Genomic DNA, 22,082 nt, shown 5'->3' on the forward strand with positions numbered 1-22,082 from the left:
GGGAGAAACACTAGTGAGTGAGTGAGGACACTGGACAGTTCCTACCCAGCAGACACCACTCGGGCCAAGTCGCGCAGGTTGAGCTTGACCGCTGGAGTGTGGATGTAGTAAGGGTCCACTGCCGGCTCCATCTCCCCCTGAGCCAACCAGTAGTCCTCTATGGACACACAGCGGCGGTCTTTGGGCTCTGGGATTGGCTGGAGGGGAAAACACACAAATCAAACAATTATTTCCAAAATTTCGCCAGACAGAATTCTCTTTGCCTTTGCTGCAGTTGAATCAGTGTAAATACCTGTTTCAAACACTTCACATTTCCCCCGAGGATATGCTGACACACCAGTTTCTGCACCAGTGGATGGGAGCAGCGGTCCAACTGTGTCAGGAAACTCAAACAGAAGCCCTGGGGGACACGAGAGAGAACACATAAGACAGAGCCAATCTCCTGCTCGCCATCCTACACTCACTCCAACATCTGAATCTGTGAAGTGTGTGTGTGTGGGGGGGGGTGCTCTCTCCTCTCTCTCACCTCATAGAGGGAGCGCTGGACGCTGTAGCAGGGGTTGGCAGCAGCATACTTGAGAGCTCGGCAGAGTGTGCGCAAACTGTAGTGTGGCTTGTGACCGGTACCGTCCACCAGGTGAGTATGGGCCTCCTTACGGACTGTGAGGTAAAAGCTAAAAAGAAAATGACCACAAACACAAAACACAATGTTACACATAGTGTCTACACTAGTTTGTGCAATAATGTTTGCAACAAGGCAATGCTTTTTTTGATGATCTAAAAGAGCTTTTGTTTTGATCATAGAGAGGGAGCAGACCTTATGATTCCGTTGATGACACTCTTGCTCATGTTAAGGCCTTTCAGGTAATCTGCTACAAGGATGCGCAAGTCTGCTTCATTTTCCAGCTCCTCTACAAACAGCTCAGTGAACCTGAAGGATAAACAAGTGCCACCGCAACATTAAAAAGCAGCCCCACAAAAACATAACCTGTGCCATAATCTGAAACGGTGTGTGCTGGGCTCAGTGGCCCTGGGGACTCACCGGTTCCTGATGCCAAGGGGGAGGTTTCTCTTGCCCACGTCAGTGGCAGGGTTCATGCAGGCAAACAGCCGGAAGTCTGGGTGCCGCACCAAAGGCTCTGGACACCAGAAAAATAAACACGAAGGCAACTTTCACACTGATGCGATCACTCTGAATGACCAACCCCAAAAACACACACAATTCCTCATATGGGTCAACAATAGAACACAGACGTTCAGAGACGGACACAGGGGTGCGGGTGGACTAACCGGTGTCGCCGCGGTCGAGGAGCACCAGAGAGCCGGTGCTCCCCTCCAGCAGGCCACTCAAACACTCCAGAGTCTCGGCTGCGGCCAGATTGATCTCGTCCAGCAGAACCCACTCTCCTCTCTTCACGGCCTGGGCCAGCGTACCCTGTGGACACAAAATCACCTCCACTAATGGACCAGTTTCACACACACATCCACTCATTCCAGTTTGACTTGCAACGCATACTCAACAGCTTCCTTCAAAATAGACACCACAACTACAAAAACAACATTATTGAAAGAACTTGGGACAAAACAGATGAACATCACATGAGGTTTGGGAAGATTGATCATTCAACTGTACCTCCACAAAGGCAAACACCAGAGCAGATTCACACACTCTGATCTGCTCCTGTGTCTGAACCAGCCTCTGGGACAACGCCTCCCACTGCTCCTGCAACAAGGCTACACACACACACACACACACACACACACACACAGTATTCCGTAGTTTAGTCTCCAACAGGTTATTGAGCTCACTGTAGCAACAGGTTCATTACATTATTCTTTTTCAAAAATAGAGAGGTCAAGTAGGTAGGTGTGTGTGTGTGTGTGTGTGTGTGTGTGTGTTAGATGTGGACGTGGATGTGGTACCATTAGGCTTGTCATGCAGTTCCTTGGTGAGGGCGGACTTGCACACGTGGTCCATGAGCTTGAGCAGGTCTTGCCAGCGCTTGCTCCTGAAGCACGTCTGCACGTGGCCCAGGAAGGTCAGGTTCTGCTTACGGGAGTAGGTCTGAGCAAACAGGTCCTCAAACGCCTCACGCAGGGGCAGCAGAATCAGCTTGTGGTCCACTGGCTTATACCTGCAAGCCAACAGTGAACTCTTTAGCAGGGCACTCACAGTCCACACTACACAGCTGGACAGAAAGCTGGCTCCACAGTCTTTTCAGTGAGCCCACTAACATCAGAGGATGTCAACACATACCCTCCTAAAAGGTCGGCTGTATCACTCTGCTGATTCATGTTCACAACCCGCAATCGGTGCCCTGAAAGAGAGTGAGAGAGTGTGAGAGAGAGAGAGAGAGAGAGAGAGAGAGAGAGAGAGAGAGAAAATGTTAGAAAGAGTAGCAAGAACGTTTTTTGCAAGTGTAGTCCAATTTCCTGTGAAGGACAACAAGGTGAGCAAAGGAGGTTTGCCCAGAGAGCAGTCTGTGGAGCGCCTCACCGGTCAGGCCTGCCAGATATTGCACAGTGGAGGTCTTGCCCGTGCCCGTCTCTCCTACCAGCAGGATGGGCTCCCCCTTGGACACACACACGGCCAGTTGCTCCAGCAGCACAGATGAGGGCCGTGTGGCAGCAAACGTCTGATTCTCTCTGTACACATACAGAGCAGAGGAGTTGAACAGATCCTTAGCAGTGAACATAAACACTTGCCATCAGACAGGTCCACTGAGAGCTGGAGAATAATTTGCTTGACTGTTGTTGTTGCTATTGCATTACACTGCAGTAAGTGGGCCATTCAGTGTGTATTCGATTTAGCAGTAGAGTGCCATTTTCCCAGTGAGACAAAAGGCAAATAAATACTGTGTGAACTTCCCAGCGCACTTTGGACTTGTAGGGGGAGATGACAAGAGAAGCAGTGGCCAGCCATACTTACACAGTGAGTCGAACCACCTCACTCTGCTTCCGATCTAGTGTGGTCCTGCCCACAGTCACCTCAAGCTCGGTCAGGCTGATGCCCGGTTGGTACATCTGGCAGAAGTGCTGGGCCTGGAGGGGGTCATTAGATGGGTCACTCTCAACAACATCACAACAGAGAGCAGCTTGGTGGCATCCTCACTCGTTTGGGCCGTACCTTTTCTCTGGAGATGTTGAGCTTGCTGCCGATGACCTCAGCCATCCTCAGTTTGCTCTCAGGTTTGGATAGCATGGCAGTGAAGCAGTCCAGAGCCTAGAACATTAGCACATTACAGACACATGCCAGCTTAACAGAACATCAGCCCCAGCTGAGCGAATCCCATATGTCATTAAAAAAAGCATATCCTGCCTCAGCCCATCCTAAACGTACAGTGTTCACCGTTATCTCAAACCATCGCACTGCAAATATTTAGAATAGGTGTGGATGGCGACCATAAATCCATTTCATATTCATATTCATGATTGGGTTACAGGTAAGGCGGAGTTCACACCAACACAGTTCTATGACACTCTACACAAGTAGTTTACCTCCAAGAAGACCTTCTGTGCAGTGGCAGATGATGAGTTGTCAAAGTTGTGGAAGATCCTCTCACACCACTTCAGTAGATCTCTGGTGATTGGGGGTGGGGGGATACCAAAATCAGACAACTGCATTTCACAACATCCATACCAATCACATGGAGTGATGTACAAAAAATATGTACAAAAAAAGTTGCCATTTTATTTAGCCATTCCACGAAGGAAGCCCTTCAAAAGAAGGCACCAGTAGTCCCAGCATTTTTGTGAACACGTCATCTACACTGATGATTAATGTCCATCACAAAAAAATTGATCATTCACATTAGAAGATGTCCGTCAAGACTTGAAGGAATAACAATGTCAAACAGGAAACACTATTTTCAACAAAAATACTTCTAAAGTGTCTATAGATAGGGAAAGGGAATATAAATGTCTTACTGTTTATATTATGCAAAATGGAAAAAGTGCATTTGCCACATTAACAATTCAGAAATCAGGATTGGAGTCATGCATTATTTCAATGCGTTCTTTATAAGTCAATATGTAAATGAGAGAACTATCTGGATGACCTACAGTATAATGCACAGCTAATCGGCAGGCAGTTTTACTGCCTATACCATCACTGCATGCACAGGAAATCCCCTGTATTGATTTTTTCAGCTACACTAGTGCATCCACAAATGCATATCTGTTCCAACAGAACGTGTACACATTGACCCCGTTTACATTTGTTTTTCAAAGTGTCTTGGGTGGTCTGATCACAAGTGGTCAGTTTTAAATACAAGTGAAGAGTTCAAAAGCCTCTAAACGCCACCTCCGTCAAAAATGAGATAATAATGGTGAGTTCAAAACCCGCTAAATATCACTCTCTTCCTGGTCTGAAAAATCTATTTATTGGCAAAAACCTATCAGTCTGATAAAAAATGCTCATTTAAAAGAAAAGTGGTGAGACGGATTTAGCGGGTTTGAACTCTAGGTGTAATCACCAACAGACATTGTGAACCGATAAATGTAGCAATAGTGGAATCTAAACATAAGTGGTCAGCAACATCGCAGGCTATACACCTTCAATGCTTGTAAACTGCATTGTGTCTTGGCTGACCACTTGTGATGGGATAACCCAAGACGCATTCTAAAAACATGTAAACAGGCCCAATTAATCAAACTCGTTCCATGTGAGAAAACATGAGAAGAAAATGTTTTTGTATCATTTTAGGACCAATACACGTCAGAAAAAAGTCTGAATGTACACCCTAATAAAATAGCCAGCTGTGTATTCTATTTAAATGTTATGACATATGGTCATATCGTCCAATTATTACATTCCTACTACTTTTAATCCATTTTTGTCTCTACTGGAGTTAATGGTTACATATACAGCACAGTGTATTATTACTATGCTTAAGAATTAGGCCATCCTTAAAAATATTTTCGTTTGCCGTAACCCGACCGACCCTGTCAATTTAGAACCGACCCAAATATTTATTTTTTTCCCCTTTTAGTCCGACCGACTTGCCGGTTGTAAACTTGCGTTAATACCGACCGATTGTTTTTTTTTTTTTACTCTAAACAACCAATACAAATGCAATAAAATAATAGTTCTTTTAGTAGGCCCAAGTATTGTGAATATAAATTACCTACATGCAAACGTGGCTCACTTAAAAAAAAAAACCTGTGGCGTAATCTCTACACCATTGGTTTTACGCATGTCACTTCGTTTCATTCACACAAACTGATAACGCTGTTACGAAGTTCTGGAAGAACTGTGGCCAGATCTTTTCTCATCCCTTCTCCCCCTAGTCTAGCGGTGACCGTGTCGGAGTATTGAAATTGGTTGTGGTCTATTCAGCATTTCTCAAAATATGGGTCCGCAACATGGAGACTGCTGGTCCGCGGAGTCGTGGAGTGAAATTAGGCCCGGTGCTTCATCTGATAATTTGCTGCGCAGTTGATCAAGAAACCGCGGATCGACGAAAAAAGAAAACAAACGTTTCTGCTATCGATGTCATTAAACATGGAGCCCTACAATTAAGTGGTGGTATGAGCATTCATTCAATGCGCGTCTGCGCGAGAGAAACTGAAACTAATCGATAACGTTGGTATCAAAGCTCCGCTTCAACCTGTTGGAAGGCTATTTATTTATTTAACGAAACTTAATAGAACGACGTTGTTTTTTGGAACTTCCTTAGAAACAGAGCAGAGACTGTATAGCATTGAGTATTGTATAGTCAAATTTCAATATAACGTGGCCAAGAGCTATTGTAGCCTTCTTTCTGGGTACATGTAGATGAGCCCTATGACCCAAAAGTCTGCCATGACCGGGCCTCAGGTCAAAGACGTTTGAGAAAGGCTGGTCTATATAACCTGCATCAGAATGAGGTTTGCAATGGTGCGCCTGAAGGCACGGGTTGAAGACCCAGTCAGTTACGTCACGATATGCACATTTATGTAAATTCATTCCTAGGTAATCACCATGACCAAAACTGAACTTTTTTTTTTACTTTGAATCTTGAAAAAAAAAATATTGACCTACCTACCGACCCATTTTTAATTTTTTTTGGCTGTTACTGCAAACAAAAATATTTTTAAGGATGGCCTTATTATGGCTAAATATATATGAAAAAGATTGAAACACCAGTGCATTTCAAGTAAAATCCACTATTCACTGCAACCCCTTTGAACCCCTTTGTGGCTATAATCCTGTTATCTAATACTTTTGCCCTGGTGTGACACCCTTCACCAAAGGTTCAGATCCTATACAGAGGATGGTCTAATCAATGGCTGTATTGACAGCAGCAAAAGCCGATGGAAAGCTGACAACACGCTCAAGGGCAATTTGGCCAGTTGACGGGCAACCCCTATTTAAACTGCACCCCCTACGACTAACTCACTGCTGAACTTCCAATGGGTACACTCACAACTTGGCACATGGACAGAGGGCCATATAAGCTGTACAATTAATGTGCATGACTTTGATTGTGGCTCATGATCCAATATAACATTGATGGATTTATTGTGTCTTGTATGAAATGCAAAGACATGAAGTAATAAGAGTATACAAACACCAGAAATGCAGGGAACCAATGAGAACATGAAACAACCTATAGAAGAACAGACACTACATGAAGTAGCTGCACCTCATGCTCCTAAACCTATTCTTCTGAACCACCACTCCACTCAGACAGAAATAGTCTCCAACTCCAAATGACACATAGTGAGTGAGAACACATGGCCTCCGCATGCTGCTCATGTCCACAGTACCTCAGAGAGAGTCCCCTCCCCTCCAGCGCTGCAGCTCCATCATCTAGCCTGTGCTGCTCCGCTTCCGGAGCCTGGACACTGGGGCCGGCTAGAGCCGAGGCTGCGCTGGTGTGTCTGTCTCCGGTCAGCTGGCAGTAAATGTCCAGTAGGCGATCCACCACCACTGTCAAGCTCGGGTACCGCTTTAACAAAACCTGCAAAGGAAATAATAGAAATGTGTGAATTTAAGCATTATTGACATCCAGAAACACAGCTGTGTCTCTATGAAATCCACAAGACACTTGCCTGTTTGAGTTCTTCTCTGGGCATATTTCCAATCTGCAATTTGGTCCAGTATTTGTCCAACAGTGCTGCGTGTGTGCTCTGTGGCCTATGCCAGCTTCCACCACTGAAGAACATCCTACACAGGAACACAACAGGATGAGTCAAAGAGCATTACAGTCACAAGGTGTTGCAGTAAATCAGGCTGATGTCAAACACATGCAACAAGGTTATTCTTTTCTTACCTTCTTGTTGCAATGAACTGAAAGCCAGGAGCCACCTGAATACAATCCTCACGTCCTGGAATTGTCAACTTCCTGTTTTCCATTAAAGGAAGTAGTACCGATATCTAGAAAGCCAAAATATAAATACTGTATTTAGCCAAAGTAACATCTTACAATTTACAGAACAATGTTTATCAATCCAGAGTCCAACCCACCACATCAAGAGGAGCATGGTCAATATCCTCCAGCAGGATCCAGTAGCCCTTAGATACAGCTTGTGTCAGAGAGCCAGGCTGCCACACAAACTTCCCAGGGACATCTGTGCATCGGTACATACCAAGCAACATCTGCAAAAGGATGTTTGAAATACAAATTAAGCAAAACGCTGACATATCATGTCTTGATGAATCATGCAACATTTATACGGTGCTCAAAACCTGACACATCTGTAATTTTTCATGACAGCTCATTTTTTTCATATGGAGGTCAACATCCCTATGATTCTACTGATGATTTCCTGACATGGAACAGCATTTATTTCTTTGTTTGATTGCTTAGGGGCTTTTTTAATTAGCTGAATAAAAAAAATTAGGCACTGGGGACTACAGCTATGATGATGGGGGCAGCTGTGGCCTACTGGTTAGGGCTTCGGGCTTGGAACCGAAGGGTTCGATCCCCGACCAGTAGGAACGGCTGAAGTGCCCTTGAGCAAGGCACCTAACCCTTCACTGCTCCCCCGAGCGCCGCTGTAGCAAGGCAGCTCACTGCTCTGGGTTAGTGTGTGCTTCACCTCACTGTGTGTTCACTGTGTGCTCTGTGTGTTCACTAATTCACGGATGGGATAAATGCAGAGACCAAATTCCTTGTATACGCAAGTATCCTTGACCTAGAAACCTGATTTACATTTACATTTACATGATCTAAGCCACAATTTGAGGAGTTACATACTATATCTGAAACAGAACTTTACCTTGCTATCTGTTTGATCTCCCAATTGAACTTTGAGAATTTCAGGGGATTTCACATGCCCAGTCACAGCAGCAAGGTATTCCACAAGGGTGGTTTTACCGCATCCAATGGGACCTTCTAACAGCACAGCTTTCTGTGAAGCTACTGCAATAGCAAGTCTCCGCAGGTTCCGACAAGTTGAATCCACCAGAACCAAATCCTTCAAAAATGTCTGGAGTAAAGGAAAAGACTACATCTTAAAAGACATTCACCAAAAAGACACAGAATGCCCAGCTCTTTTCTAAACAATAAAAGACTACATGAATTAGACCATCATACCGGCTCTTCATTTAGTTGTTTCATCTTGGGCAACACCACTCCACAGACAGCCACAACATTCTGGGAAAGGTCCTCAGATACGACTTGGCCCCGGGTGTATCGATTAGTCTTTTCTTTGCGCCACATAACAGAGCCTTGATTAGCCAACACAAGGCCTTTTTCTACTTCCAGCTGTTGTGTCTCCTCAAGTGACCTGTGGGGAAACAGATGGTACTAACTTCAGTTTCACTTCAAACATATAATAAGATTTATCAAAATGACACACATACATTTGAATAATAAATAACATCAAGACTTGTGATAGAATAATAGAGTTTAAGTAATGCGTGTCCTAATTCATCATTGTATTATACTGTCAAACAAACAGACAGAAGCACAATCTGAATAGCACGCAGTACACAGTTAGCATAATGTTAAACAGAGGGAGAGATCTAATATATGGGGCTAATGCACCTATCTGTATGTTCAGACACATGAGGCGTTACAGTAAATGTAATCTAGAGGCAGGGCTGGAGAAGATGAGTCATTGTGTGAAGTGTACAGTAAGATCTGGTATCAATAGTGACTGTGAAAGAACAAATGGGAAACATACTTCATTTTAAGATGGAGAATCTCTTCACTTGACAAGACCTTTCGCAGGAAGATAGTTTTCTGATTGTCTGTCATGTGGGACACCAAGGCTAGGCACTGTGCGGTGTAACTGTAATATTGAAAACAATACACGCTTTATAATCAGTCTCACATTCAATTAAAACACAGCAGCTCTTAATCAAATGTACAATGCTGAAAAAAACGCAGCATCCAAAATGCCCTTACCAGCGGACCATTACATCACTGGTGAACAGCTGAGACACACAAGCGCTCCAGTCCCAAAGGACTCTGTACTTGGCACAGTCACTTTGCAGGAAATGCAGGGTGGCCCCCATTAAGTCCCGCAACTTCATCCGTCGGGGACCATATTGGATAGATGATGACTCCTCACTTGTGAAGTAAAGCCTTTGAAAAACTGGGGGTGCGGTGCTGAAATATCTTGTAGCAAACCTATTAAAGCATTGTAATAGCACAACACACAATTTATGTTGACACTGACACAATAGACCAACCATAGGGTATTAGTAGAAGTGCTCTGCACTTTACACACAGCCACTATACTCACGCTTGTGCGTCAGGACTGAAGTTCAGCAGTTTGCTGAGAGCCACACATAAACGTTCATGTAAATCATGATTCAGCCGGCCATCTGCCTTCACTCTCTCGGCATTCCTCTCCAACAGATCCAGAATCAAAGGCCGCAAGTGACGAGCAATCAGCAGTGTGTACTCTTTTTCTAACAGGAGCTGAGCTAAACACCCCAAAATGCACTGCCTGTCCTGCTGGCTCCATATCTAAGTAGAAGCAAACAGATCAATCGTACTTACAGTACCCACTACATGTCTGCAGACATTATAACAATCCACGTGAAATTTTACAAAAAGTAAATGTACAGTTTATTGCTGGTGTGCTATATGGCGAACGAATACATATCCGTGATAATCTTTCGATTACGACAGGCATCAGAGGGTATTTAAGTTGATAAAAGTCAAAACTACAGCCATCGTTGCTTCGATTGTGTTTTAGTGCATGTCCCCAGCTTGAAGTTCAAGAAAAGCCATTGAAAAAGCTATGAATAATTAACATGGTTGACTATTCAATTACAGTTATGTTACACTCTTTATCTGCTTGTCGAAAGGTAAATAAAGCTACAACTATAAGTCTAGTGTAGCTAAATACGACCACAATCTTACCTGCTTAGCCAAATACTTGCTGAGTTCGTTGTGACTTTTCTCAATATGCCTGGAGATTGTACCCAATGATGACAGGCTCAGTTCTAAATTTTCCATCATACAAACGATTACATGCAGTAAATACAGAAATTAACGGCTGTCGAAATGCTATCTTGTGTAATGAATATAATTCTATGATTAGGGCATCGTGGGCTTCATCACTTGCTTGTCTATCCTGGTTGTATCACAACACAGTAAGCACGTTCCCGTCAGTGTTAAAAATCGCAGTCCACATGTGAGTAGATAAAAGAAATACTTCCGGGTCAGTATTTTGTCGCTTTCATTACGTCCATTGATGCGACACCCCCCACCACCACCCCAACACAAGCACAGCTATATCCCTCCCCCACAGTACAACCGTCAAATATAAAATATCTGCTCTTAATTTTACAATCCGTAACAATTGAAAAAGTAATATCACGGTAGGCCTTTTGCCAAAATCACAAAATTAATAGGGACGCTGTATATTTAAGAGTTCTAGGGAATACACTGATGTCATCTACGGGGTGCGTGGTATGGCCTGAAGATATGGGACCATGAACGCTCAAGCCACACATCCATTATGAATTGCGAGTAATAACGTTATTTGCATACAACTGGATACATGATATCGAACCTGAACGGGTTAAACGCTCCTGCTGCATAAATAAAATGCAACCCAGTGGTGTTTGAAATGTTAATGCACATTCAGTATTTGACGATTTAGAGGTATCATGGCATGAACAATTTCAGATTAACCCATCAAAGGTTTCTACTGTCCTCAAACACCCATATTCAACCTACTGCAAACAACCCTAGCACAAAGCACCGGAAGATGCAATGAACTTTCCCAGAGATACCGCGGGAAATTGTCGTAACTTCCTGTATTGTGTTGGTATGGGTGAAGTTGGCGCGACATTTCTGGGTGCATTCTTTGAGAGTTCTTGGACATTTTCTCATGGTATGTACAACAAGCTTATATGACAGTCTTACCTCAACCTTAGGGGGTTTGCTGCAAATATAAAATGATAAGTTTTAGAGACAAAATTGTAATTTACATGAGAAATGCAAGATGTTGCTGGCTAGCTGGCTGCATAACCCAAGGAAACATACTGTTAACGGCAACTTAGCTACCCGTTTGACCAGTTTGCTTTCTTGTGAGGGACAGTGTTAACGTAGTTTGCTGTACAATTATTGTGGCAGTTGTTGGTAATGCTTGACTTATCGTTTAATGAGCATTATAGCATTATAGACAGACATCCATGTATCCATCCATCCAGGCTATAGGTTACTGGTTCTGGCTGTATATATAGCTATTGAGCTAGCAGTTGATTAGCTGCACTTAGCAGTTCGTAATTTTTTACCATTTTCTAGTCAGTTATGTGTAATCATTGTATGTAGGCATACTTATTCTAATATTAAGTAGCACTACAGCCAAAGGTAATGATAAATAAATAAAAACAGTGGAAATGGTCATGCATATGAATGTAAACAAACACATGAAAAAAACAAAAGCTTGAATGTAAAAGGTTGAATCAAAAAGATGGGAAGTGCTTTAAGAAACAGCTGAATTGCAAAAAAGAAAGATAATTCAGTTGAATTTTAATGTGTGAAATGTTATCTAAACCCACAGCTATAGATACCTTGGGAGCTGCACAGATCCCTCATGTTATATCTTAGAGAGCCTATCCTTGCAAATCCATGTGTGGGAGTGCATAGACCTAAGTGATCATGGATGAAGTCACAGAGACCATGCCTGGTCACACCTGGCATTCTGGTAGGTCAAATCATTCTTAAATATATGGTGGTCATAAATGTTTTGTATGTGAATGACAATAGGTATGCCAATTGTTCTATAATTGTTTTCTTAACTCCAGAATAGTAATTGTATTGACAAGACGACCTGCAAATCATCAACTCTGTCTATTTGTACTAAAACCATTGGATAGCTCATTGTCATTTTAGAAATGTATTTGAACCTATGTAATAATATTATGAAACAGAATTTGCATGAAAATGAAAGGTGTGCAGTTTTGTGATAGAAGATGATCTGCTTCTGAAACAGATTCTGCATCTGAAACCTTTGTGTACAATGAGGAAGATTCAGTGGATATTTATGCAGACCTTCAGGATAGTCCAGATGAGAAGAATGGAAATACAGGTAAGTACTCATGGCTTAATGCAGTGCATACTTGTGCATACTTGTGCATTATGTATGTTCTGTGTCTTGCTATATGAGGAATGATCCTCACTAAATTCAGTTAATGCTTTCCATTTCAATGAAATTTAAGTGTTTCTTGGTGCTGTTTTAGGAAAGGCATGCAGATCCTCAGTTTCTCCAAAGCAGAGTGAATCTATGGACTTGTTTGAGGAAATTATTGTAGAGGAACATCTAAAGAAAGAGGCATCTTACAATGAGGTTTGAAACATTTTTTTAACAAAAAGCATTGTATTCATCATTTAATCTCTGTATAGATCTAGAAAGTAATTATGCTTTGTAGGTTTTGCTTGTCTATATATGTACATGTAAAGTAGGGCTTTTTCAAGATATTGAAATTAAACCAGCATTCATACTCTTAACATACTCTTAACAAAAATGCACATATGTATGTATGTTGGGTATTTAGGATCTGATTCATTGAGTAATCTCATTGAGACAAACGAAACAACTGAAACAATATAATTACATTCTAGATCTGTAGTTCTAAGCATCTTGTTTTTTTCATCCATGCTATCTGGTACATCTGGCTAATTAGTAAAAGTGTGTATTTATGTTTGATTACTTAAATCATTTATTTAATAGAACAGTAGATAAGTAGATAATTTCCACTCGTACAGCTGAATGGCACACTCTGTATGGTTGTATGTGGAATATTTGAGAGTTTAGAGTTTTTCATTGCAGATGAAGACTAAATTTGAAGAGTCACAAAGTCAACTCAAAGAATTGATCCAGAAGTTGCAGCAGCTGGAATCACAGGTTGGTAATACCAGAAAATACAGTAAAATAAGACATGTTGTCAAAGACCTTGAGACAATCAAAACATGAACACATAGTGAACATGGTATGTGAATGGCAAGATATTTCCTAATTTGATAACAACAATAGCAATAGATATGTTGGTATGATTCTTTCAAAGTAGTTAGGACCTGTTAATATTATGATTTGCATTACATTATATAATCATTTGTGCCCATCAGGACTCAAAAACCTTTTACAGGTAGTTAAATATTGTAAAAGTAAACCTTGCTTTTATAATGATGTAAAATGTAAATATTTTACGCTTCACATACTCCTCCATGACTGTGAACAAAATATATTTTGCATGTGGACTATCAAGGCATTTGAGAGCATATTCTTACACCATTTTCCAGTATTTTAATAGACTAAACAACTACTTGATTAATCGATAAAATAATCAATAGATTAATCAACAAAATCGATCAAAATGATCCTTTGTTGCAGCCCTAATAGGCTACGTGCACGAAAGACTCTCTGTGAGCTTGTTTGTTTCCGGTGGAGCCAGGTGTGTTTGAACCTGCCACTATTGTTAATGTAATTAGTGTCTGCACAGACCTGGTTGGGTCTTGCACCTAGAGAATCAGCATGTTACAGTAAAAAAGGATTTATGCATTTGTTCAAATTGTTATTTTTGACGTGAAGATGTTAGGAGCTGAATATAGCAGAAATGCTGTTATAACACCGTTAACGCTTTACCGGAGATAAATGAGCTACCTGAATCTCATTTTGCAAACTGAAGTGAATTGATTGTCTCTCCCCTAATATTTATTTATGTCCTATGCTTATGCTATTACATTATTACATTATTTTCAAGAATGGGAGCTTGCAAACGGAGAATACACTTCTGAAGAAGAATATATGTGCACTTATCAAAACAGCCAGAGGTGAGATTGGACGCAAGGATGCAGAGATAAATAGACTCAGTGAAAGGCAAGTATGCTCCATATATAAACATACCCGCAATCAATCTTGTTTTAATAAAATGGTCCTTTGTGTGATAAAATGTGATTAGTATCATAATTATTGTTTTCCTAGTATATCTGAAGTTTTGTGTCTTCTGTGGTCTTGTTCCCTGCAGAACTGGAAACTCTGGTCTGATATTCCATCGGCCTAGTTCTAACCAACTCCTGAGTCGAGCTACTACCAGAGCAGGTTGTAAAGGATATGAGGGTCCTGCACCTGTCTGTGAACCACATTATGAAAGGAGGAACTTTCATGAGAAGGTTTTGGCAAATCACAGTTCATTCACACCTGTGCAGACATCTTCACCACAACTCGCCATTACAGAATTGCCAAGAGCAAAGGATGCAAGTGTTGTACTCCGTGACCGTATTGATGAGCCAGTTGACAATCACAGCAGTACCTCAGATGCTTTGGAATATGGAAATAAGCATGAACCTGTGTCTCAACATTTGCTGGGTCATGGAAGATCTGATCCAACGATCACAGCCTCATCTTCAGCAGATGGCAGAGGTCAAAACAACAAAGAATTAAAGAAGGACTCACAGAAGACATCATCATCCACTGAGTCAGACCAGAATCACAGTGAACATTCTTCCAGGCCCAGTAAAATACAACATAATCATTCAACTTCAGACATGTTGACCTCAGGTAAATCCAAAGATCTCAAAGGCTCAAAATCTCAAAGACACAAAAGTCCACCTCCGCATCATACTATATCTTCTCAAATGACCAAAGGATCATCTAAAGACAATTCAGAAGACCTTTTTTTGGAAAGAAGTAGGGGTTCTAGAGAAACGGAAAGTTCTAGTGGCAGTCATAAGTCACGGCATACCGTCCGCTCTGAAAGTTCCAGAGTCTCATCTCGGCACAGGAGAGAAAAAAGTCCAACAAAGGGCTATCACAAAATAGATGAGCGGTGGAAAGAATGTGCCAGTAGAGACAGTAGAAGCGCCAGAGCAGACCGAAGCAGAGAGCATGAACGCAAGACAGAGAAGGAAAGGTCACGGCGGAACCGAGAGTCGACTAGTAAGAGTGAGAAGAAGACCGGGGATAGAGTTCCAGAGAGAAAGCTTGATGGCAGAGAAGGTAGAGCCTGCACGTACCCTGACAGATCTGAATATCACCAAGACTTCCCTCACAAGCAAGACCAATTGAAAAAAGGTGAAGGTGTAAGGAAACAACCTACAGAAAAGCCAGTGGACACAACAGACAAAAAAACAAAAGAAAATTCAAGGTCAGAATTGAACACATGCACACATACGCCTGTTATAAAAGAAAATGAAGGGGTCTTCCTCCTTTCTAACAAAAAGACTGTCAGGGAAAGTGATGGAACCAAGCAGACTACCAAGAAAGGACACATGGAAATGAAACTTAATTCTTCTGAACACACCAGTGATGATGAAGGGAAGAGAAAAAAGGATCACAACACATGTCAGGCAAAAGATGCAATGTCGGAAGAAGTGGTCATGGATGGAAGAGCCACTGATGACAACAGTCCCAACAGAAAATTATCTTTTATGGAAACTCTCAATCTCACACTGTCACCTGTAAAGAAGCCTAATCAACCAACTGAGTGTAAGCCACCAAACAGTGAATCAGTGAAAGATGGAGTATGTTCTCCATCATCGTTAGAAAGGACTAATCCCCTTGATACAGGTGAAGAGTTTTATGTCATAGATGAACTTGAGGAATCTGTCGAAGAAATCCATGTTCAAGAGAAAATGCCAGTGTCCCTAATTCCATCAAGGGACCCTGAGTGCTGCAGCAAAACCTCCACACAGGAAAGGGAAAACCCTGTGCCAGATGTGATTGAGATGCCAGTCAAATCCAGTCCAGAAAACGACTCGTTAGAGGCAGGTAATGAGAAGGACGATGTAGAATGTAGTAGGCCCATTCCTGCAGTCGATCAGCAGGTTGTAGCAACCACTGAGACCAAAGTATCACACTTAATTCCACATAAAGAGAGCCGTGACATTTCTAATTCTATGAATTTGACCACAACTAACTCAGCAGCCATAACAGAAAATGATATGGTCACTTCTGTTACTATGGTTGAGGATGCAGTTATTGAAAGTTCTTTGGACACTGAAAAGGATCATATAGACGCTGCGGAGCCAATGGTTTTCACATTTACTGGAAATTCAGCAAAGAATGGTGAAGAGAAAACATCAGATACCAGGACAACGTCCTCTCTACGTTCTGGTGTGTTACAACATGAGCCATTTACCGCATTGACTTCACAAATGAATAGGGACAAAGAAACAACACCTGTTAAAAGCTGTGTTGATATGGAATCTGTATCTAGCACTGTTAACTTGGAGACGCCCCACTCATGCCCTAGCAGTTGTACAGTTCGCTTAGATGTTCCAGAAGTTTCAAAAATGGAAATCGAAAGTGCAGAACATATGACTTCTTGTAGTCCATTGAAAGAGCAGTTGAATGAAGTACCTAATGTGAGTAGCACTACAAAAAAGGACTTGGTATTGCAAGAAAAAGTAGTTGTCAGCTCAGATGAAACCCCTGCTCAACAAGCAAAGGACTGTGAACCAGATTCCACAGAGGATACAGAGCATAGCACAGAACCATCCAGCTCCATTGTACTTCCCCAAGATGAGGATTCGATGATGCTCACTCTTAAAAGTATCAAACTCATTCCCGAAGCCATCAGTCCTCTTACAAGTCCAGTTCGTCAGGTGAAGAAAGTACAGCCCCCACCTCCTGAGAAGCAGCCATATATCAAAAGTCTTAGTAAAGGTAAGCGATCAAACCCTCTCAGTCCTATGAACATTACCAGAAAATGCAATCACACCTTGTTTTATCCTTAATATCTTCATGTGGATTTGTTGCAGAGCCAAATATTGGCTCAACATTAATAAAGTATTGTATTTACAGATAAAATAGTTATTGGTGCCACGTGGATAAAAAAATGAGTTTACAAGACCTTCAAGATCACCACTTTCTTCCATATCTAGGGCCTTAATGGTCCAATCGGTCTTCCACCCTACAATGTTTGGACAGGCTAGGAATAATACTTAATGCCCAAATTAATTATAACTATTAATGCCCAAATATGGCCTCCAAGATGAGGCATTTCTGAGAGTGTAAAATGATACAAAATATTTAAATTTAACAAAAATATTTTACAGGTCTTAGTTTTGGGACCTAAACATTAGGTAGACAAACTTTGAGCAAAATCTGAGACGGTGCAGCAACCATTTTCCTAGATTTTGTCTGATTTGACACAGAATGACCCAGTTATAAAGAAATTCAAATGGACATTTTTTGCACACTAACATTTCCTTATCTTGCTGTTAAGATTTCCTGAATGCCACCCTGACACCAGATACCAGCTCAAGAGTTGTGGATGTGAATAAAGAAAATCAAAAAACCAACTGCTCCACGACTGCTGAAGAAGATTCTGCAGCTGCCACTGTTGGCAACAGCAAACAAGAGGAACTTGAGGAAGGTGAGATTGTCAGCGAATGTGAAAGTGATGAAGCCCCAGTGACTGCAAAAAGTCCCAAGACCCCTAAAGAGTGCAAGAAGTCTACAACCATGAAAACTCAACAAAGCCCTCGGACTCGAAGCCTTACGAAAGGGGCTTCTCAGAAAAGGTCTGTGGATTTACAACCAAACTCTGGTCGTAAGACCACAGTGACCGTTGTGAACAAAAGCCCTACCTGTAAAAGGCGCTTTAAAACAGTTCCGCCACCTGACCCCAAAACTTTGCCACCTTCAACCACCACTCTGGAGGAAATCATGAACATGTTCAAAGTAATCCGGTCCCAGCTGAGAAAAAAATATATGAAGCTTCACAAAAACTTCCCCATGAAGACCTTCAACTCGGTCATGGAAATGTCTAACTTGTCTTTTACAGATTTGGTCAGTAGTTTAAATTTGAAGAACATGTGTGGCGAAGAGAGTGATGTTAAAGCCAAGCTGAAAAAGATCATTATTAATGTAATGAACAAAGTGACTAACAATGGAATTGTCAATCGAATCTTTGAGCAAAACTCTGACAACTTAAAGTCAAAGTTGTGGTCTTTTGTGGATGGGCAACTTGACTTTTTATTTAAGGAAATACAGATGACCCTTCAAAGTGTATCCAAGCCGTTAGATAGCAAACAGCCTTCACGGACGGATCATATTGATAATCCTGTTAAAAAGGCTAAAGTAAAAAAGCCTCAAGCAAAGTCTCCTTCAAGAAGTGTGACTACAGCAAAGAGGCAGCAAGAGGAGGTCTCCGTAGTGAAAACTAAAGAAGCCCCAATGATATCGACTCCATGCCCTCTTCGGCAGCCAGCCTACAAAACTGGACTCGGCAGTAGAGGAAAAAATCTGAGGATGAATAGTGAGGAAACCAGTGAAGACCCAGGTGCATCTGGATCCATTAAAGAGATTGCACATCCTACATCTGAAAGAATGCCCACTGACAAGTCAGTGGACAGAGTTAACACCTATGTTCGTAGACTGTCTCACTCTGGGTCAATTCTGGACAAGTCTGAGTTTGAAATCCTTACTGAACAACAAGCATCAAGCTTAACATTTAATTTGGTCTCAGATTCTCAGATGGGAGATATTTTTAAGAGTCTCCTACAAGGTTCAGATCTACTTGAAAGCAGTGTTTCAATGGGAGACAATCAAAACTGGCTTTTAGGAACACCCAAAAAAGAGCACTCTTCTGAAAGAACTTTCCTAACAGGAATGATTAGTCCCTCCAAGTTTGGTACACCTTCCAAGCTTATGGCAGCATGGGCCTCCATCTCTCCATGCAAATTACTCTCGCCCACTCCCAAAGTTCAGATGCCCCTAAATCCTGCAGTGTTAGATGAAAGTTGCCTCTTGGAGATTCCTTCCAGTCCTGTTTCTAGTAGAGCATCTCAACCAGCTGCTGTGAGTTCGCAAAGAATGTATTCCATTTTGGCTGAAGACTTGGCTGTCTCTCTTACCATTCCTTCACCTCTGAAAACAGACAGCCATCTGAGCTTTCTGCACCCAGTGAATGAGGAGCTGCTGTCTACTCCAGATGAGGTCCGAAATGCTCATTTTAGTGAGGATGCTGTTCTTGATGGCGAGGACGCCACGGAGCACGACATTCATCTGTCGCTTGACACGGATCCTTCCAGCTGTGAGTCCAGTGCTGGACATACCTGGGACAGCACAGAACCAAAACTCTTCCAGTTCAAGCCTCATGTGCCTATGCAAGCAGTGGTGACTGAGAGGTCCAACGATCACTTTATTGTAAAAATAAGGCATACATCCACAGTTAGTGCTCTAGTCCCCACTCCCTCAGCTGCTCAGGGTGTCAGCTCCGATTCAGAGGAGAGTCCAGCAAGCCAGCCTACCATCACTGTCGAAGGTCCTGTCCGCCACACAGAACAAGTGACAAATGATGGGACGTCTGAAGAATTGCCTTTGGATAAAAGTACATTTGAATGCCCACCACCAGAAATAGCCACGGCATCTGACAAAGGTGACCGTTGTAGTTTACCAGGCACAGAGTTGAATGTAAATTTGGCAGAGATGTCTGTTGTGCCAACTGAAGTTCAGCAAAGCGAAGCTGATGCAAGTGAGTCTGCATCTAAGGATGAGGCGATCGGTGGACCTCAGGAGAGTGGCAACGATGGCCAGATGAAAAGAAAAAGGAAAAAGCATCATACAGAGCCAAAAGCAAAAAAGGCAAAAGCAGAAACGATCCCAGATAGACATCACAAGAAAAAACATAAGAAGAAGTCAAAGAGTAACACAGAACGGGAGTTGAAGTCCTCAGTGAAGGAAAGAAGCAAGCCCCCAGCCCCATCTCCTCAGCACTCTCCCCAAAGCCTCTCTGCTAAGAACGTGATCAAGAAACGTGGCGAGGTGGTGGTGACGTGGACCAGGTGAGGTTTACTCATTCACTTGTGTATGATCAAATTTACATTTGTGGTTTAAAAAATGTTGATTGTGTTTTATGGTGATTATTTGTGTTTATTTTTGGCAAATGGGCCACCATTGTTTCACATCTTAAAGATCTTAAGTTAAGGAAATTGTTTTTGGTTTTGACAGGGATGAAGATCGCGACATTCTTGTTGCATTAAAGATGAAAGGACCATCCAGGGATACTTTCTCTGCTTTATCAGAAAAGATGAACAAATCACCTTCTCAGGTATTTCCCTACACTCTGCAAACATATTTTCTATTTGAGTGCTTTTGTGGCTGTGTATCAGAGACATGTTGGTGTCCATAGGTTTTGTGCCAATACCCGACATTAATGTATTTTGTTCTCTGTGTCTCTCATTTCATAGATTGCAGAGAGGTTTGCCCAGCTGATGAAGCTCTTCAAGAAGAAAGAAAAGATGGAGTGTTGAGACATTGAGCAATGAGACATTGGACTGTTCAGCATGGAGCTTGCACCTCTGATGCTGTAGCTGAAGTGTGTGTGTGTGGCTGTAGGCCATTTTCTTTTTAGTTATAGCAAATATTACAAATGGATGCCACTCAACAGGAGATGGCACTTTCAGATTAATCAGACACTTTTTTTGTCTGTTGTGCAAAAAAACTATTGATCTGTGGTGAAGACTAATTGCAAACAGGAGTGATTTTTGCTGCTGGACTTTTACTCGTATTTATTTCCCATTTTTAACCTACATTTCACTGGAACTGACTCTTACAGTAGCCCAAGAGCTGTGGACATAAAGTGTACAGCTGTTTTTTATTTCTGTGTCAGTGTAAGAAAGGTAATAAGATATTTGCTTGGTCACCTTTTTCAATATCAACTCCATGTATAGATTGATGTGCAGAGATAAATTCCTCTTTTGTTGTCATGTATCAAGTGATCAATCTAAAACACTGATGACCGTATTAGTGAACTAGTAATCAATAACTCTAAAGGTTATTTTATCTTGAAGCACAGGTGACAGGTACATTTTGCAGACTAAATAAAGTACATTAAGATCACCATAAATAGACAGGACTGTTTAAAGCATTGTTCAGCTCAAGTTATCCGTTGCTTGAAAGATTTTGAGACATTCTTGTGAATTTCAAGTGCCTGTTTGATTGTTGGAGTGTATATAATGATTGTTTTGTTGTATATAGTGTAATCATTTTGTCCTTTGTTTGCTTTGGACGTTGATTTAATTTACTAATGACAGACATTAGTGGGATTGCACTATGAGAATATTTCTTACAGAATCCCAGCCTTAAGGTCTAACTGTATATGATGTACATTTTTGCAAGATCCTTTTTTCTTTTTAATTAAAGGTTATTTATTTACACTGGAGGTGTGGCGACTGTATTATGCACTATCCCATTACTTTGGCCATTCAGGGGAGAATGAGTATTTGGGTCACAGCCAGAAGCGTTGTTAACCTCAGGTAACCCTGATTGTGTCTCTCCTCCACATAGACACTTGCTGTTACATACAGATTTTTCACCCTACCCTCTGAAGTTTCATGATGAAAATGAACAGTGTGGGAAAACAATTGAAACAAATGTTGTGACTTTCAAGTATGCAGGAATTACCTGCAGTTAAAAAAAAGACTTTTGTGCATTGCTTTATTTTCCTGTTATGTCATAGACTGAGTGACCAGCAAAACCTAAAATGGCACACCAAACATTTGACTTTGAAATCGACATGTCTCATTGATTCTTTTGTCTGCACTTCTGGTCTGGATGTTACAATATAGAGATTCTTTGCATTTTGCATGTGTCAACAAACAAGCAAGTATTAGAAATATCACATAAAAGTAATTAACATAACATTGTTTGCTTACCTAAACATGTCCAGTAACAAAGCAGGC

The 22,082-nt window shown here is 41.7% G+C and overlaps 2 protein-coding genes across 2 annotated transcripts in view; one reads left to right on the plus strand and one right to left on the minus strand.

The window, feature by feature from the left end:
* mdn1 (midasin AAA ATPase 1) overlaps positions 1-10,587 on the minus strand; it is a 42,031-nt gene extending 31,444 nt beyond the window's left edge. Inside the window, exons 1-23 of the mRNA XM_042094236.1 lie at positions 10,305-10,587; positions 9,679-9,905; positions 9,339-9,563; positions 9,115-9,222; positions 8,523-8,715; positions 8,206-8,415; positions 7,451-7,582; positions 7,257-7,360; positions 7,036-7,150; positions 6,751-6,944; positions 3,499-3,580; positions 3,128-3,223; positions 2,930-3,042; positions 2,498-2,646; positions 2,258-2,318; positions 1,924-2,135; positions 1,634-1,734; positions 1,291-1,435; positions 1,043-1,139; positions 818-931; positions 527-674; positions 293-400; positions 46-197 (exon numbers count right to left, since the gene is read on the minus strand). Of these exons, the coding sequence (XP_041950170.1) occupies positions 46-197; positions 293-400; positions 527-674; positions 818-931; positions 1,043-1,139; positions 1,291-1,435; positions 1,634-1,734; positions 1,924-2,135; positions 2,258-2,318; positions 2,498-2,646; positions 2,930-3,042; positions 3,128-3,223; positions 3,499-3,580; positions 6,751-6,944; positions 7,036-7,150; positions 7,257-7,360; positions 7,451-7,582; positions 8,206-8,415; positions 8,523-8,715; positions 9,115-9,222; positions 9,339-9,563; positions 9,679-9,905; positions 10,305-10,403 (3,185 nt within the window). The 5' untranslated portion in view covers positions 10,404-10,587. The remainder of the gene's footprint in view (positions 1-45; positions 198-292; positions 401-526; positions 675-817; positions 932-1,042; positions 1,140-1,290; positions 1,436-1,633; positions 1,735-1,923; positions 2,136-2,257; positions 2,319-2,497; positions 2,647-2,929; positions 3,043-3,127; positions 3,224-3,498; positions 3,581-6,750; positions 6,945-7,035; positions 7,151-7,256; positions 7,361-7,450; positions 7,583-8,205; positions 8,416-8,522; positions 8,716-9,114; positions 9,223-9,338; positions 9,564-9,678; positions 9,906-10,304) is intronic.
* Positions 10,588-11,147: 560 nt separating this feature from the next.
* On the plus strand, positions 11,148-21,557 carry casp8ap2 (caspase 8 associated protein 2). The gene is made up of 10 exons (XM_042095662.1): positions 11,148-11,283; positions 11,956-12,099; positions 12,388-12,483; positions 12,635-12,741; positions 13,225-13,299; positions 14,156-14,271; positions 14,420-17,058; positions 17,621-20,183; positions 20,350-20,449; positions 20,589-21,557. Exons 2-10 carry the CDS (start codon positions 12,054-12,056, stop codon positions 20,649-20,651), a joined length of 5,805 nt encoding a protein of 1,934 aa, XP_041951596.1. The 5' UTR covers positions 11,148-11,283; positions 11,956-12,053; the 3' UTR covers positions 20,652-21,557.
* The last annotated feature ends 525 nt before the right edge of the window (positions 21,558-22,082 follow it).

This window comes from Alosa sapidissima, chromosome 6 (genome assembly GCF_018492685.1).
Source record: "Alosa sapidissima isolate fAloSap1 chromosome 6, fAloSap1.pri, whole genome shotgun sequence".
NCBI classification, from domain to species: domain Eukaryota; kingdom Metazoa; phylum Chordata; class Actinopteri; order Clupeiformes; family Clupeidae; genus Alosa; species Alosa sapidissima.

What these genes read in the sequence shown, in the direction of transcription:
- casp8ap2 (XM_042095662.1), top strand. Translation starts at nt 12,054, where the DNA reads ATGGATGAAGTCACAGAGACCATGCCTGGTCACACCTGGCATTCTG. An exon ending in TATCAAAAGTCTTAGTAAAG is followed by an intron (nt 17,059 to 17,620) that starts GTAAGCGATCAA and finishes CTTGCTGTTAAG; the next exon opens with ATTTCCTGAATGCCACCCTG. An exon ending in GTGGTGGTGACGTGGACCAG is followed by an intron (nt 20,184 to 20,349) that starts GTGAGGTTTACT and finishes TGGTTTTGACAG; the next exon opens with GGATGAAGATCGCGACATTC.